The sequence below is a fragment of the Oncorhynchus kisutch genome, linkage group LG15 (genome assembly GCF_002021735.2).
Source record: "Oncorhynchus kisutch isolate 150728-3 linkage group LG15, Okis_V2, whole genome shotgun sequence".
In the NCBI taxonomy this organism is placed as follows: Eukaryota; Metazoa; Chordata; class Actinopteri; order Salmoniformes; family Salmonidae; genus Oncorhynchus; species Oncorhynchus kisutch.
The window spans coordinates 42,802,867-42,821,045 of NC_034188.2; the positions used below are offsets into that span (position 1 = coordinate 42,802,867).

At 41.8% G+C, this 18,179-nt stretch overlaps 1 protein-coding gene across 6 annotated transcripts in view; it reads right to left on the minus strand.

Annotated features, from left to right (window-relative positions):
- The window catches only part of LOC109904740 (protein diaphanous homolog 2), a 624,432-nt gene that overhangs the window by 84,863 nt on the left and 521,390 nt on the right, over positions 1-18,179 (minus strand). For all 6 annotated transcript variants that reach the window (XM_031790312.1, XM_031790311.1, XM_031790310.1 and 3 more), the window contains one exon: positions 16,525-16,689. In XM_031790312.1, coding sequence (XP_031646172.1) covers positions 16,525-16,689 — 165 coding nt within the window. The remainder of the gene's footprint in view (positions 1-16,524; positions 16,690-18,179) is intronic.

The window sequence follows — 18,179 nt, forward strand, 5'->3', positions numbered from 1 at the left end:
TTACTGTGGATATAGATACTTTTGTATCTGTTTCCTCCAGCATCTTCACAAGGTCCTTTGCTGTTGTTCTGGGATTAATTTACACTTTTCGCACCATAGTACGTTCATCTCTAGGAGACAGAACATGTCTCCTTCCTGAGCGGTATGATGGCTGCGTGGTCCCATGGTGTTTATACTTGCATACTATTGCTTGTACAGATGAACGTGGTACCTTCAGGCGTTTGGAAATTGCAAGGATTGCAAGGATGAACCAGACTTGTGGAGGTTATTTTTCTGATGTCTTCCCTGATTTCTTTTGATTTTCCCATGATGTCAAGCAAAGAGGCACTGAGTTTCAAGGTATGGCTTGAAATACATCCACATGTATACCTTCAATTAGCTTATCAGAAGCTTCTAAAGCCATGGCATCATTTTCTGGAATTTTCCAAGATGTTTAAAGGCACAGTCAACTTAGTATGTAAACTTCTGACCCACTGGAATTGTGATACAGTGAATTATAAGTGAAATAATATGTCTGTAAACAATTGTTGGAAAAATGACTTGTGTCATGCACAAAGTAGAAGTCCTAACTGACTTGCCAAAACTATAGTTTGTTCACAAGAAATTTGGGGAGTGGTTGAAAAACTAGTTTTAATGACCCCAACCTAAGTGTACGTAAACTTCCGACATAACATGAATTCTAGATATTACCTTTGACATAAGACCTATTTGCTGTTGATAAGATGGGAGATTCAAAAGGTTAGTTTTGAACTAATTGCATGATTTTTGAACGTACCTTTTCTCAGAATAATGGAGATTGTTACGTCAATGCTTTTCAGTTGAACATTCATAACAAACTACCTGTCTCCCTGCATCAAGCTTATCTCCATGGTTACACAGCATATCCTTAAAACTTAGCGATTATACCCACAGCGATGTTCACTGACATTTAACATTTTTTGTTGACAGCTAATGGCAGAACTTAAACAAGAAAACTTTGTTTATTTTTGTATTTTTTTTTGTGTTATTGTCTGTGTTTTGAACCTCATCGGAAAATGAATGGCGAGACAGGAAAAGAGATAGTAAAGACTGAACACAGTAAGTCTTCAGGTCTTCAGCGGTGGTCACCAATCGATACGTTAAGGTAAATTAGAAAGGGGGATTGGGTTTCCACATTAAATAATCCAAAAGTCATTACTAAAGCTGATTATGAGAGAGAAAAAAGCCTCACTTAAAACTATTTCGTTAATTGGAACAACTCTAGGTGGGGTATTTAAAAACCGAGCTGGAAGATGGAGGGATAGAGATAGAAAATGAAAGGAGATTAAAGGATGAGTGAACTGCGGATGTTACACAAAGTCACAGATGGGTGGTTTCTGCAGTTAAATAAAACAAACTAGCCATTACAGTACATAAACTACAGTGGCTATCACGTAAATCGTGATGTACAATATATTCTAAATGGTTGAAATTAGACTCTCACTATCCAAAATATATTTACCAAGCTACAGGTAACTGCGAAAAATAAAGGTTTTTTTAAGTAAATGAGGGTTACAAATTGTATTGAAAGCAGGTCATTCCACACAGGTCTGGTTCCTGAGTTAATTAAGCAAAAAAACATTCCTTCATGCTTAGGGTCATGTATTAAAATGCCCAGTTGTCTATTATTTTGGCTACGATGTCTAGATACCTCAGTGACTTGGAAAGAGGGGTCTCAAAGGAGCATAGGGGGGTTTACAGTGCATTCAGAAAGTATTCAGACCCCTTCACTTTTTGCACATTTTGTTACGTTACAGCCTGATTCTAAAATTGATACATTCTTTTGTTTTTTCACTTAACAATCTACACACAATACCCCATAATGACAAAGCAAAAACTGGTTTTTAGAAATGTTTGCAAATATATTAAAAATAAAAAACTACGCAGTACTTTGTTGAAGAACATTTGGCATTGATTACAGCCTTGAATCTTCTTGGGTATGACGCTACAAGCTTGGCACAAAAGTATTTGGAGAGTTTCTCCCATTAATCTCTGCAGATCCTCAAGCTCTGTCAGGTTGGATGGGGAGTGTTGCTGCACAGCTATTTTCAGGTCTCTCCATAGATGTTCGATCAGGTTCAAGTCGGGGGTCTGGCTAGTGTCGTGACGTGTCTACCATTAATGTGATGACGGCTATTCATTGAATAATTACCTCCGACGTTTAAACATTATCCATTAACATTATTATCTGGTCTAGTATGTTAATTCTTCAGCGTGTCCTTTAAGTACTTGCCTTGGAGGATGGTTCCATTGTTTCATTATTCACTTTTGGATGTTGGAGTTCTGGCAAAGTCTCCTTTTGATTCCCACCAAGGAGAGAGTCATGCCACAGGGCCACTCAAGGACATTCAGAGACTTGTCCCGAAGCCACTCCTGCATTGTCTTGGCTGTGTGCTTAGGGTAGTTGTCCTGTTGGAAGGTGAACCTTCACGCCATTATGAGGTCCTGAGTGCTCTGAAACAGGTTTTCATCAAGGATCTCTATGTACTTTGCTCCGTTCATCCTTCCCTCGATCCTGACTATCTCACAGTCCTTGCCGCTGAAAAACAGGCCAAAGAGTTCAATCTTGGTTTCATCTGACCAGAGAATCTTGTTTCTCATGGTCTGAGAGTCCTTTAGATGCCTTTTGGCAAACTCCAAGCAGGCTGTCATGTGCCTTTTACTGAGGAGTGGCTTCCGTCTGGCAACTCTACCATTAAGGCCTGATTGGTGGAGTTCTCCCATCTACACAGAGGAACTCTGGAGCTCTGTCAGAGTGAACATTCGGTTCTTGGTCACCTCCCTGACCAAGGAACTTCTCTTCCGACTGCTCAGTTTGGCCTGGACGGCCAGCTCTAAGTCTTGGTGGTTCCAAATTTCTTCCATTTAAGAATGATGGAGGCCACTGTGTTCTTGGAGACCTTCAATGCAGCAGACATTTTTTGGTACCCTTCCTCAGATATGTGCCTCGACACAATCCTGTTTCAATTTCGAGTCTCATAGCAAAGGGTCTGAATAGTTATGTAAGTAAAGTATTTATGTTTTTTATTTTTCTATTTACATTTTCATTATGGGGTATTGTGTGTAGATTGAGTACAAAATTATTTTTTTTAGAAGAAGGCTGTAACGTAACAAAATTCTGAAAAAGTGAAGGGGTCTGAATACTTTCTGAATGCACTGTATATGGTGTGTGTGAGTGTGTGTGTGTCAGTCACCATATCTCAACCCAATTGAACATGGGAGATAAGAGATACTATAAATAGAAGTGCACTTTGCAGTATATGGAATAAGGTGCTATTTGGGATGCAACCCACAATATCCTCAATATGAAGCCATAGCAGGAGCAGAATACCTTTTACTAGGACTTAATAAGGACACAGGCTGTGGTAACACTGAGGCCTCCACTCTGTACTCTGCCCTCTGTTGTGGAGATGTAGACTTGAGCTTTCTGAGCCATTTCCTGAACATTCCAAATCTCATGCATACCCTATACTGAAAATGGGGCACTACACTGCAAACTGTGAAATCGAAGCAAGCCTAAATATCTGATATTGAGTGACTTAAAATGTGAGTTTTATTTCGTACCAACATTACTGCAAACTGTGAAATCGAAGCAAGCCTAAATATCTGATATTGAGTGACTTAAAATGTGAGTTTTATTTCGTACCAACGTTACTGCAAACTGTGAAATCGAAGCAAGCCTAAATATCTGATATTGAGTGACTTAAAATGTGAGTTTTATTTCGTACCAACGTTATTGGCAGATAAATTAGTTATTTAAAAATATTTTAAAGGCTTAATACAAAAGGTATAATTGATCTTATTTCACTATACTTTACCTTAATCGTCTTATTAAGAAAAATATCCTGAAATAAGATACATTAAGATAGATTTCACGTTTTGCAGTGTAGGCTTTTCTCCTTTCAGGTTCTAATTCAGTTCAATCATTTTCCTGACTTGTTTACTCCTCTTCCCTGACCCTATACACAGTATAACCTAGTAGTACATCCGTTCCATCTAGTAGTACATTCGCAGGTTCTGCTCCTATACACATGAGCTGGCCCAGTCCAAGGAGTGTGTTTGATTCTCCATGCTAGCAGAGTAAATATAATGTCCAATAGATTGCTTCACACGTAGCGCTATAGAATAGAATGGAATAGAGCTGCTTTAATTGCACTGTTCTGTTGCACCATTGATTTCACACGCACACACACACACACACACACACACACACACACAGAAATAGATATTGTAGATTTTGTATCTCATTTAAATGTTAACACTAACACTGTCACTGTAGCACAACAGAACTTTGGGCAGCCTATGTGTTTATCCACCATCTGTTTCAGTATGTGCCAGCTTCTAATGGAATGGTGTCAGGAACTTATGGGGTACAAGTACACTAACTTGTTAGTCTTTGAGGCGCATTGTTATTATTTTTTCCTTACTGAGGAAATTACAATTCAGATTCAATGAAATCTGGTGACTAGTTAAGATTGAGTAGTGCCTACAGTGTGAATATCAGTGACTTAATCATTGAGAGCCAGTATCCATAGCAATATGTTTGTGTGTCTGTGTACAGTACGTTTGTGTTAGAAGAGTGCAGCAGCTGTAGCAGCTGCGGAGGATGATGCAGTAGTCACAGGGGCGTGGCAGGAGAAGCATCATATTACCGGCCCCATCATTATTATCATTATTAGCATACTTTTGAGATCGAGCCAATGGCCCTAAAAAGTTGGGACACACACCCCCACCCGGTCACGCACGCATGCACACCCACACCCACACATACACATACACATACACACACACACACACACACACACACACACACACACACACACACACACACACACACACACACACACACACACACACACACACACACACACACACACACCTACCAGCCAACATAATTTGATCTCTAAGCTTATGCGATGATGCTTGCAACCCCACACCCATTAGTCTTGCTTTATTGGTCTTATTAGTAAGTCACTCAATTAATGACTAAGACTGTTAGCTCGTCCTCCATCTGCCCGGGCTTTGATAACTCATTAATGTAGAGATCCTCATCCTCCTCTCTGCCCCTGGTCAGGATTACACACACAGAGCCGACTGATTGCATTTCACTTCGACTCCATCCACTCCATATTCAAATATGGCCGTCTATATTAAAATAGCAAATTGTCAGGGCATTTCTATATATGTGGACTTTATGCACAAAATTTAAAGATTTGTATTAGCTTCGCTGTCAGTAGAAAATAACCCATAGCTAATGGATTATGTTATCTGTTGTAGTCAGCTCTATGAGGTCTATGTACTTAAATGCCTCATGACAGTCGGTGTTGCATTAAGCCAAGGCTTTTTAGTCAAAGCAATTTAGCGGAAAGTAGTATTCCAATTGAGTTCTTTATTGTCTGGGATGGCCCTGTGTGTAATGAATGCATTACATAGGCCAAACAACACTGTGTGATGCCGGCGAATAAATGTTTAGCCTCAAATTATTCAAAGCCCATATGATGAACTGTAAAGAACCATACATTTACTGTGCATGTTGAATGGGTGTCAGAGTGAAATCAATTGGAAAGTTAAATGAGGTCTCCGTCGTGAATATGAATTTCTTTAATGACCCCAACTGCCGACCAGTCACAATATCCATTTGCTGTATCACTATAGCTGTATCAGCATTATATACAGTATACCCTAAGTGCCTGTAGTTTAAGTGATGGGTGATGCAAGGACGTACCGCCTAGCATAGCCAAAGCATAAATACTCTCCCCAAGACAGATCCACAATAGCTGGCTAGGCTGCTACTGGCTAACCAAGCTTAGCATGGTGCAAAGGGGAAGGGCTGTTCAGCTAGCATCTATAGCTGCAAAGAAAAAACGGTTAAATTATTTCCGTTTTACATGGGGAAAAACAAACAACCAACATGAAATGTACATTGAACACCAAACATTCCTCGAAGTTAGAAGCATCTGTCAACTGGGGCTCCCAACGAGTAAGGAAAACCAGATTAAATATTGGGAATATAGTTGCTATTCATCGAAGGATTGTTTACTTTATACACTAAGAACAACCCCACTCTCTATCCCAACCCTCACCTCAACCGCCCACTTCCCCAGGCCACTCCTACTCCTTGGCATTGAAGTCATAATCAGTAATAACTTATTCATAAAGACCTATTTGCTTGAGAGAAGAATGTACTTCTTAGCGGTCACCTCCTTTAGGAGGCCGTGCAACTGCAAATCCTTGGGGAGCGCCGTGTCGTACGCTGGTACACTTTGATCACCGGAATGAAAGTTAGTTTTAGATATGGGAAGGAGAGAGAAGAATCTCAGACAAGGGGACCTTGCCATTCACATTAATAGGTTTGGAAAACGTTGCACTTTCTGGACACCGTGTCATCATCCTGACACATTGAAAACAAATTGGGTACCGGAAGGAGAGGGAGAGATGGAGGAAGGAGAAAGGAGTTAAATAAATGTTTAAAAGACTTCTACCCGGGAGGTAGGGTCTCTGCTTTGTTCTCCAGCGTTTGAGTTGGGACAAATATGTCCCTGCACCTAAAAAACCCCTCTTGAGCATTCTGTATATTTTCTTGAGCGTGTTTTTCTGACATTTTATTTTCAGACTCACCTCACGTTCAGTCCAATAAATGTTATATTTGTGTTTTTTAATAAACTGGAAATGTGTTGCTGTTTGTATAATTGGCTCTGTACTATTTTCCTGGATATTCAGAGGTTTGTGTTGAAATACTAACGTCAATTGATCATGGTGTAGTTTCACCACCTTGATAATCTAAATATATCCAAAGTAATTCGTTTCTGTCAGTGGCGTGTATTCATGGACAAAGCATATTCTATTTGACAAGAGCACATGTTCACTCAACAACCCTCAAGCCACCACAGTTTTTCTGATCTTGCAAACCTGGGCAGTTCCCTTAACCAACAAAAAAAAAACACATTACGGCAAGCCTGAAACTAAAGCTCTTTGGTTGAGTCCGGAAACAATGAGGCTCTCGAACCAGGCTGCAGTGATCAGTGTCCGGAGGCACAACAAAACAGGTGAAGAAAAACAGAGACAGTCTGAAGAAGCTGGTCATCACAGTAATGTACTTGGGACGGCAGGGGCAAAGCCTTCAGGGAGCACGACGAGTCAGTAACAATTTTGCGGTATTCGCATCAATGCATTTGCAGTGTTCGACACTGCCATGGTGTCATCCTCATAGCAGCCAGGAGGATGACACCACAGACATGTCCTGCAAATGTCACTTGACAATCCTAGCACGCTATTTAAATGACAAATAAGGGTATTATATGCTAGAGATTCCTGGGGTTTTCAGTTGTGAGTGCAGAGAGAAATGCAGAGGCCGTCACTGCTGTTGTAATGCAAACTATTGGCAAACGCAACCAAGCAGCCAAACTCATTTGCCAGAATTACAACGGGGCAAGCTGCAAGAGAGGGCAGCGAGGTGGGGTTCAGGAGCTTGTGAAAAGCCGCTGTCAATATGCCCTGTTACGCCCACAAAGTACATTTAGTTTTATGACATCCATGGACAGTTTTCATAACTTTTTTACCCGGTCATGCAAAAAGACAAGCATGCTTACTGAGGTTGACGATAACATTCAGGTACAGGGAGGTTGTGCCACTCCTTGGAACTTCAAAAGTAGAGCAGCGCATGCTGTGCACGAAGGCCAGAGATCATTGGACATGGTTTTTGATCAGATCAATATTGAGCCAGACTGGGATAAATATTAAATCGTCCAGAGCAGTGCTCTGAAACAGAAACTGAGTTCATGTTACAAGTACATCAGCTGAAAGGTCATTTTCCTGTCTGAAAATTATTAAAACCTACATACACAATCGTTGTGGACAAGAGAGGCAAAAACATTTAAATGGAAGAGGGTGTACTGTATGAACTTAAGTCCAGCGGAGGAGGATACTGTATTACAGAGTCATTGACCCTTTTTCAGCATGAAAGAGAGGAGGATGGTATTCTTCTGCAAGTAGGGTAAATCAACATTTTTTTTCTCTTTTTTTTCTCTTTTCTCTTGCGTGCACACGCACACACACACACACACTGATTGATTGGACTGAATAGTTTTTGGTGTTTTTTAAATTGCTAATGTCCTAGACTAGGTATATTGTTGATGTTGTTGAAATGTTGAAGTTGAAACGGATTGTGTTGTCATCTTCACCGTAAGTTGATGAGTAGCTAGGATTCCATCCAATTGGCAACAAATTTGAATGCAAAAATTTTCCCACCATTGGTGTGTTTCCACAAAACCGACTTGTTGCGGATAAAATACCTAAATACCTTGTTGAGGATAAAGTACCTAATAAAAATCGAAAGTTTCCATCGTATTTTCAACTCTATTAATAGTTTTGTCACAAAATCTGTTGGGTTATATAGCAAATGTGTATACTCTGGTCTTGGCACATGTGCTCTAGCCAAAGGCTCACGAATACAGGGCGGGTCGGCTGTGCGGGTAGGCTAGCCTACATGATAAGAATATTATGGATAAGAGTGAGAATATTTCTTCAAGCATTAATCGTCATGTCATAAGAATAAGACCTTGGATATTTATTGAAAAGGAGCATCAAGATCAATGTACACCTTCACAACTCTGTGAAGTGCAGGTGGATAGATGGCAGCATTCGCGCAAAACTGAAAGCACCGCATTTAACCACGGCAAGGTATGGCAGGATACAAACACGGTAGTCATTCCCTCCGCAAGGCAATCAAACAGCCAAAACGTCAATATCGAGACAAAGCGAATTTGCAATTCAACGGCTCAGACACGAGACGTAGAGTGGTTGCTCCACTAACAGTTTTGTGATTATGCTGCAGTACTAATTCGTGGTTTAGTACGGTACCCTGCATCACCACTTCATTGCGCCAGACCAGCGCAACAAGGGGGAGTTAGAGCACTGATTATGCTTTTGGGTCCTACTGTGTCTCTAACTGACAATGAATGGGTGACATAAACCTAAATAGAGAAGGATAACTGTGTACAACTTCAGTGTTACTTACTAAAACTGTTGTTACACTAAGATTTGTATTAATTTGTTTTGTTAGGATTATTTTGCTCTTACTGTAGTACTGTAGTCCACTCCCGACCGGTCATGTCGTACAGCGCCTGAGTGGTGCAAAGTCTAAGACACTGCATAGCAGTGCAAGCTGTGTTGCTACAAATGCTGGTTCAATACTCATGCCATCCTTGACAGGGAGACCCATGAGATGACTGTAGGTTTTTGGTTTCTCTCCTTCTAAAAACATAAATAAATAACTCTAAATAACAAACTGGCTTTATTTACAAATTAGTAACAATGTCTCACCGCATATTCAAGAATGGCCTTTTTCTCACTCATTTTATGTTATTTGAAAATAACAAAATCATCTCCACAATATTGTTATTCAACATCTCAGTATTTTGATACTTTGTGGATGGGGCCTCCCCTGTGGCGCAGCTGTCTAAGTCACCGTATCGCAATGCAAACTGTGTTGCTACAGATACCCGTGTTGGGAGACCCATGAGGCGGCTTTTGGTTTTAATTTAGAAACCTCCAATCCTCTATATGTAATTATTAGTGGAGAGTCACGTCATATTTTTCGATATTACTGTCGTATGCGACATGAGTCTCACTATTGTTGAGTAATGTGCTGTTAAAAGTGGTGTATGTCTTATTTATTTAAAGAGCATATTGAAGTTAGAAGCAATATTTTACAACTATTTTAGCACCGTTTCGCGCTGCTCTGAGACAAGCATGGGGACTGGTCTTGTTAAATCAATTAGATTTTTATTTTGACTGAATCTCCGCTTGGGTATTGGTTAGACTAAAAATATTATATAGAAATGTTATTCTCTTAGTGTAATCTTTATTTAACTAGGCAAGTCAGTTAACCAGTTGGATATAGGGGGCGCTCTTTAAATTTTTTTAAACAACTACAGTGCCTTGCGACAGTATTCGGCCCCCTTGAACTTTGCGACCTTTTGCCACATTTCAGGCTTCAAACATAAAGATATAAAACTGTATTTTTTTGTGAAGAATCAACAACAAGTGGGACACAATCATGAAGTGGAACGACATTTATTGGATATTTCAAACTTTTTTAACAAATCAAAAACTGAAAAATTGGGCGTGCAAAATTATTCAGCCCCTTTACTTTCAGTGCAGCAAACTTTCTCCAGAAGTTCAGTGAGGATCTCTGAATGATCCAATGTTGACCTAAATGACTAATGATGATAAATACAATCCACCTGTGTGTAATCAAGTCTCCGTATAAATGCACCTGCACTGTGATAGTCTCAGAGGTCCATTAAAAGCGCAGAGAGCATCATGAAGAACAAGGAACACACCAGGCAGGTCCAATATACTGTTGTGAAGAAGTTTAAAGCCGGATTTGGATACAAAAAGATTTCCCAAGCTTTAAACATCCCAAGGAGTACTGTGCAAGCGATAATATTGAAATGGAAGGAGTATCAGACCACTGCAAATCTACCAAGACCTGGCCGTCCCTCTAAACTTTCAGCTCATACAAGGAGAAGACTTGAGATCAGAGATGCAGCCAAGAGGCCCATGATCACTCTGGATGAACTGCAGAGATCTACAGCTGAGGTGGGAGACTCTGTCCATAGGACAACAATCAGTCGTATATTGCACAAATCTGGCCTTTATGGAAGAGTGGCAAGAAGAAAGCCATTTCTTAAAGATATCCATAAAAAGTGTTGTTTAAAGTTTGCCACAAGCCACCTGGGAGACACACCAAACATGTGGAAGAAGGTGCTCTGGTCAGATGAAACCAAAATGGAACCTTTTGGCAAAAATGCAAAACGTTATGTTTGGCATAAAAGCAACACAGCTCATCACCCTGAACACACCATCCCCACTGTCAAACATGGTGGTGGCAGCATCATGGTTTGGGCCTGCTTTTCTTCAGCAGGGACAGGGAAGATGGTTCAAATTGATGGGAAGATGGATGGAGCCAAATACAGGACCATTCTGGAAGAAAACCTGATGGAGTCAAAAAGACCTGAGACTGGGACGGAGATTTGTCTTCCAACAAGACAATGATCCAAAACATAAAGAAACATCTACAATGGAATGGTTCAAAAATAAACATATCCAGGTGTTAGAATGGCCAAGTCAAAGTCCAGACCTGAATCCAATCGAGAATCTGTGGAAAGAACTGAAAACTGCTGTTCACAAATACTCTCCATCCAACCTCACTGAGCTCGAGCTGTTTTGCAAGGAGGAATGGGAAAAAGTCCAGTCTCTCGATGTGCAAAACTGATAGAGACATACCCCAAGCGACTTACAGCTGTAATCGCAGCAAAAGGTGGCGCTACAAAGTATTAACTTAAGGGGGCTGAATAATTTTGCACGCCCAATTTTTCAGTTTTTGATTTGTTAAACAAGTTTGAAATATCCAATAAATGTCGTTCCACTTCCTGATTGTGTCCCACTTGTTGTTGATTCTTCACAAAAAAATACAGTTTTATATCTTTATGTTTGAAGCCTGAAATGTGGCAAAAGGTCGCAAAGTTCAAGGGGGCCGAATACTTTCGCAAGGCACTGTATTTTGTCATTACCTGCAATGTATTCCATGGTTCAGAGTACTCCCCAATATCGTGGTATCGAATTGTTAGTAGTTACTGTCTTGTCTCATCGGTACTCGGTACTCGGGCTCGGAAGAGACAAAGGTCGAGAGCCATGTCTCCTCCGAAACACAACCCAACCAAGCCGCACTGCTTCTTAAGCGGGCATTCAACCCGGAAGCCAGCCGCACCAATGTGTTGGAGGAAACACCGTACACCTAGCGACCTGGTCATCGTGCACTGCACCCAGCCCGCCACAGGAGTCGCTAAAGATTTTCTATTGGGTTCAGGTCTGGAGACTGGCTAGGCCACTCCAGGACCTTGAGATGCTTCTTACGGAGCCACTCCTTAGTTGCCCTGGCTGTGTGTTTTTCGGGTCGTTGTTATGCTGGAAGACCCAGCCACGACCCATCTTCAATGCTCTTACTGAGGGAAGGAGGTTGTTGGCCAAGATCTCGCGATACACGGCCCCATCCATCCTCCCCTCAATACGGTGCAGTCGTCCTGTCCCCTTTGCAGAAAAGTATCCCCAAAGAATGATGTTTCCACCTCCATGCTTCACGGTTGGGATGGTGTTCTTGGGGTTGTACTCATCCTTCTTCTTCCTCCAAACACGGCGAGTGGAGTTTAGACCAAAAATCTCTATTTTTGTCTCATCAGATCACATGACATTCTCCCATTCCTCCTCTGGATCATCCAGATGGTCATTGGCAAACTTCAGACGGGCCTGTACATGCGCTGGCTTGAGCAGGGGAACCTTGCGTGCGCTGCAGGATTTTAATCCATGACGGCGTAGTGTGTTACTAATGGTTTTCTTTGAGACTGTGGTCCCAGCTCTCTTCAGGTCATTGACCAGGTCCTGTCGTGTAGTTCTGGGATGATCCCTCACCTTCCTCATGATCATTGATGCCCCACGAGGTGAGATCTTGCATGGAGCCCCAGACTAAGGGTGATTGACCATCAACTGAACTTCTTCCATTTTCCAAAAATTGCGCCAACAGTCGTTTCCTTCTCACCAAGCTGCTTGCCTATTGTCCTGTAGCCCATCCCAGCCTTGCGCAGGTCTACAATTTTATCCCTGATGTCCTTACACAGCTATCTGGTCTTGGCCATTGTGGAGAGGTTGGAGTCTGTTTGATTGAGTGTGTGGACATTGGTCTTTTATACAGGTAACAAGTTCAAACAGGTGCAGTTAATACAGGTAATGAGTGGAGAACAGGAGGGCTTCTTAAAGAAAAACTAACAGGTCTATGAGAGCTGGAATTCTTAATGGTTGGTAGGTGATCAAATACTTATGTCATGCAATAAAATGCAAATTAATTACTTAAAAATCATACAATGTGATTTTTTGGGATTTGTTTTAGATTCCGTCTCACAGTTGAAGTGTTTTTCAGACCTCTACATGCTTTGAAAGTAGGGAAACCTGCAAAATCGTCAGTGTATCAAATACTTGTTCTCCCCACTGTATATATATAAATATATATATATGTATATATATACTGCTCAAAACAATATAGGGAACACTAAAATAACACATCCTAGATCTGAATGAATGAAATATTCTTATTAAATACTTTTTTCTTTACAGAGTTGAATGTGCTGACAACAAAATCACACAAAAATTATCAATGGAAATCAAATTTATCAACCCATGGAGGTCTGGATTTGGAGTGACACTCAAAATTAAAGTGGAAAACCACACTACAGGCTGATCCAACTTTGATGTAATGTCCTTAAAACAAGTCAAAATGAGGCTCAGTAGTGAGTGTGGCCTCCACGTGCCTGTATGACCTCCCTACAACACCTGGGCATGCTCCTGATGCGGTGGCGGATGGTCTCCTGAGGGATCTCCTCCCAGACCTGGACTAAAGCATCTGCCAACTCCTGGACATTCTGTGGTGCAGATGTGCTCAATTGGATTCAGGTCTGGGGAACGGGCGGGCCAGTCCGTAGCATCAATGCCTTCCTCTTGCAGGAACTGCTGACACTCCAGCCACATGAGGTCTAGCATTGTCTTGCATTAGGAGGTACCCAGGGCCAACCGCACCAGCATATGGTCTCACAAGGGGTCTGAGGATCTCATCTCGGTGCCTAATGGCAGTCAGGCTACCTCTGGCGAGCACATGGAGGGCTGTGTGGCCCCCCAAAGAAATGCCACACCACACCATGACTGACCCACCGCCAAACCGGTCATGCTGGAGGATGTTGCAGGCAGCAGAACGTTCTCCACGGCGTATCCAGACTCTGTCACGTGCTCAGTGTGAACCTGCTTTCATCTGTGAAAAGCACAGGGCGCCAGTGGCGAATTTGCCAATCTTGGTGTTCTCTGGCAAATGCCAAACGTCCTGCACGGTGTTGGGCTGTAAGCACACCCCCCCACCTGTGGACGTCGGGCCCTCATGGGTTGTAAAACTCAGTCTCATGCTACCACTAGAGTGAAAGCACCGCCAGCATTCAAAAGTGACAAAAACATCAAACAGGAAAGATAGGAACTGAGAAGTGGTCTGTGGTCACCACCTGCAGAACCACTCCTTTATTGGGGGTGTCTTGCTAATTGCCTATAATTTCCACCTGTTGTCTATTCCATTTGCACAACAGCAGGTGAAATTTATTGTCAATCAGTGTTCCCTTTATTTTTTTGAGCAGTGTATATATGGTTTCCAGTTTACATATAGTCCAGTGGAGTACCTTGAGGGCCATCATGGTGTCGGCTTGAGGGGGTATATACACTGGTAAAAGCAAATTGCTATGATATAATCCTTAGTCATTGTATTCAGTTCAATCCAAACACTACTAACTAGCTATTTGAAAATGGTGGGAGGTAATAGCTTAAATACAGCGGACTTATGTTGAAATAATGTTTACAATAAAATACAATATAGAGTATCAGAGTAATACAATACATCATATGCTACGATATCATTCTTAGTCATTGTATTCCTTGAAATGGTGGGAGGTAGCTAATAAGTCTAATACATTTAATTTTTTTACAATGGAATACAATATACTAGAATGAAAGAGTCACCCTCCATGATTCCAAGCTCTTCAGAGTTTTAATAAGCGCAGGCCTCAACAGACTTACCACACCCCTTTACCTGTGTAAGACCTGCTTGACTGTTTGACGCACTGAAGGCGGAGGCACTTTCATTTTCTTTCTGACAAGTACACTGGCACGCTAATGAAAGTACATTTAAAGGGGATAAGAAGCTTCCAAAGTCTCTTTACTCAGTGTGGAACTTACACTATTCCGTGATATATTATACATTCCGTTCTCAGGCACAGGCTGTGTCCCAAATGGCACCATATTCCCTACAAAGTTCTCACTTTTTGACCATGGTCTTGGTCAAAAGTAGTGCACTATGTAGGGACTAGGGTGCTATTTGGGAAGTACCTACAGTTTATGTACGGCTTAATCTGTCCTATAAACCCGCCCCTCCGTCGCCAGGCTCCCAGGTCTGTAAGGCACATTTCTTTATCTGCTCTTAAGACGGTGCCAACTTTCTTAAATCTTAGACAGCTGCTCTTGCTTTTGGTTTAACACACCGAAAGTAAAATGGCATCAGCCATGGATTTCACTAATGGTTTGAGATAGATGTGTTCGTGAATTGAAAGTAGCTTTCCTTTCTAAAAAACTGTTTTCAGTTATCGTGTCCCCACTGCTGTTAGAATGGTTCACATTTGTGTTCTCTCACGAGGAATGGAGAAACATGTGTTTTTGTTACCTCGTGAGTTTTGAAGTACACTCTAAGTGCTATCTAGAACCTAAAAGGGTTATTCGGCTGTCCCCATAGAATTCCAGGTATAACCCTTTTGGTTCCAGGTAGAACCCTTTTGGGTGCCATGTATAACCCTTTCCACAGGGGATTCTATATGGAACCCAAAAGGGTTCTACCTGGAGCCAAAATTTTTTATCCTATGGGGACAGCCAACGAACCCTTTTGGAACTATATTTTCTTTACTAAAGTCAATGGACACTAACGTACCTATGAACTAAGAGCATTTTATCTGCATTTTTAGCACACCAACTGTAACTGCCTAACTATTATTTAAAAGCATGTTTGAGATAAATCCCACATTTGCTCATTGATCAAGTATAAACAAAGACACCTATCAAACTGATAAAGTTACCATTGGGTCTTTAACAGGGTTGGCAATAAAAGGGTTGCGGTTTTTAGGTGAAGATCGGCCATTACTCCTCATGTGGTGAAGAGCATGGGACGACATGGCAAGGTTGATGTGTTGAGTTCAACCACCTCAGTCAAAGATGATAAAGCAATTATAAATAGACAAAAAAGGGTACTTTTTTTTCTCTCACCATGCTGTTCAGAAGACCCAAACGATGTCACCTGCTGTGAATGATTTAACTTGGTGGAATGGTTAATTATTTTAAATTGTTTTAAAATGAGGGACATACGTGAATGCATCCCGAATCACACAAATATAAATTATAATCTTCAGCCATGACTTTGTCAAAGCAGCAAAATGACTAGGCCTTTACAATGCTGGTGAAACTTGGGATACATCTCAGGATTAAGTGTGTTGAAATCTTCCTAGACGTGACACAGGGTTGGTGTAGGGACATGTCAAAATTATGCATTTTGGCACTTTAGCAAGCCTTTATTCATATAAAACATATGATGTATTGAATTCTCCATGTGGGATATATTAAAGTGCACTCCATTTAATATAACAAGCTAATAACATTCAATATTGGTGCATCATTTCCACTTCAAACTTCAAAGGGACGCAAACTACACCCATTTTCGTGGAACGACCCACACTTACTGATGACAAATTGAGAAAAAAACAACACGTGCGTGTGTTTGTATGTGTGTGTGTGTGTGTGTGTGTGTCATGACCGTACCGGTAAGATATATTTTCCATCTTTTCCAAAGAGAACAACTTGTATATGTGCTGTACTCACCACAAAGAGGGTGCGGAAGGAGGCCAGGTCACCGAAGAAGTCTTCGACGCTGAGGACGTGGGGGTCGAAGGCGTAGTAGCTGCCCAGGCTCTCGTATAGCTTCTGCATGTTCTTGTGCATGGTGGAAAGCTTTTCGTATTGCTCCCGCGAATGCTTGGAGAAGCCGTGAAGGGAGGTACAGTCAAGGAAAGTAACATGTTTTTTTTTGTCAATAGTACTTGTCAAACCATTTGAAAAATCGATTCAAATACTTTAATTGTGCCTGAATGAGCTTGCCTTGCTCAATAAACCAATAGAAAGGTCCCCAAACGTTAAACCCCACACATCTGGCACTCCAGGTGACTGGCACTCCAGACAGACTCATGGAAACGCTCAAAGTATGTGAACCCAGGTCTAGTACTGGGTACAACAACACAAAAATGGTACTTCATAACACTTTGTCACCATGATGTGTGATGTCACACAACAATAAACAGTCATCATTAAGCAAATGGAGAAAACTATAAACGGCATCATTCACTCGCTTGCAGGGAAAAGAATAGCGGTGCAAAAGCCAGTGCTTTCCAGACAGGAGAGGTCAGAGAACGTGTGTTGTCATACCAACAATATAAACCATCCCTGAGCTAGCTATCAAACCACCACCATTCACTCGTTTGTAAACCCACCCACACAAAAAATGCTAAAAGAAAACATTGCATTTCACACAGGGAAAGGTCAGAGAAACTATTGTGTGTGTTTCAATAACCTCTCCATCTCACTTTGGAGTCTTTGGCACCATGGGCTAATAGCATGCGAGCCAGGAGTAATAGGAATGTATTTTGTAGTAGGCCGCAACACAAATGGCTGTTGGAATAGCTGATTTCAGTCATTGTTCCATTGTTTCTCCCTACAAGAGAGGGGTTGGGTCGTCTTGAACCGCGGCCCATGCCGCACTGTGTAATTTACAGGGCAGATGAAGCACTTTCTACCGGGTGAATGGCTATTAAGAGCTGCTCCTGTCAGTGTGGCATTATGCCAGCGGTCTCTGAACGCATGGAGACCAGACTCTGGTTGTTCTTTGCCACAAACGCAGATGGAAAAACACACAGTGTGACAGTGTGTGAGATGAGGTGAAAAGCACACCTCTATTGCACGCATTTTGCAAAACAACTTTCAGAAGGCATGGTAGCAGGCATGGATACACACACAGCAGTGTGACTGGACACATACACACACACAACCACTACGGAGCTCTCACTGTCAGCAACACACAACACTGACGATTGTTAGACACAACACGGCATCCAACACCGCCACTGTTCTATCAATCACTTACATAATCCTTCATTTATCTACCTGTATCTCCTGATCTATGCATTTGTGCATCTGTCCCAGGCTGTCTAAAGCTGATCTACAGGCCTATTGGCTGGGCTGTGGATCTATGGATGGGGGCTGGTGTGTATGGGATCTATCAGGGGTTCTATGGGGGACCCTATGGGGGTGTGATGGCTGATCGGGGGCCTTGCTGCAGCCGTGTCCTCGCCGACGTTGAATCAAACTGAGCAGGGATGAAAGCAGGGCCGGCGGGAGGCGAGACAAGCTGGATTAGCTCTCAGCGGGTCAGTGTTTACTGGACCTCAACAGCAGCACTGGCAATGACCAACGCTACAGCCCAC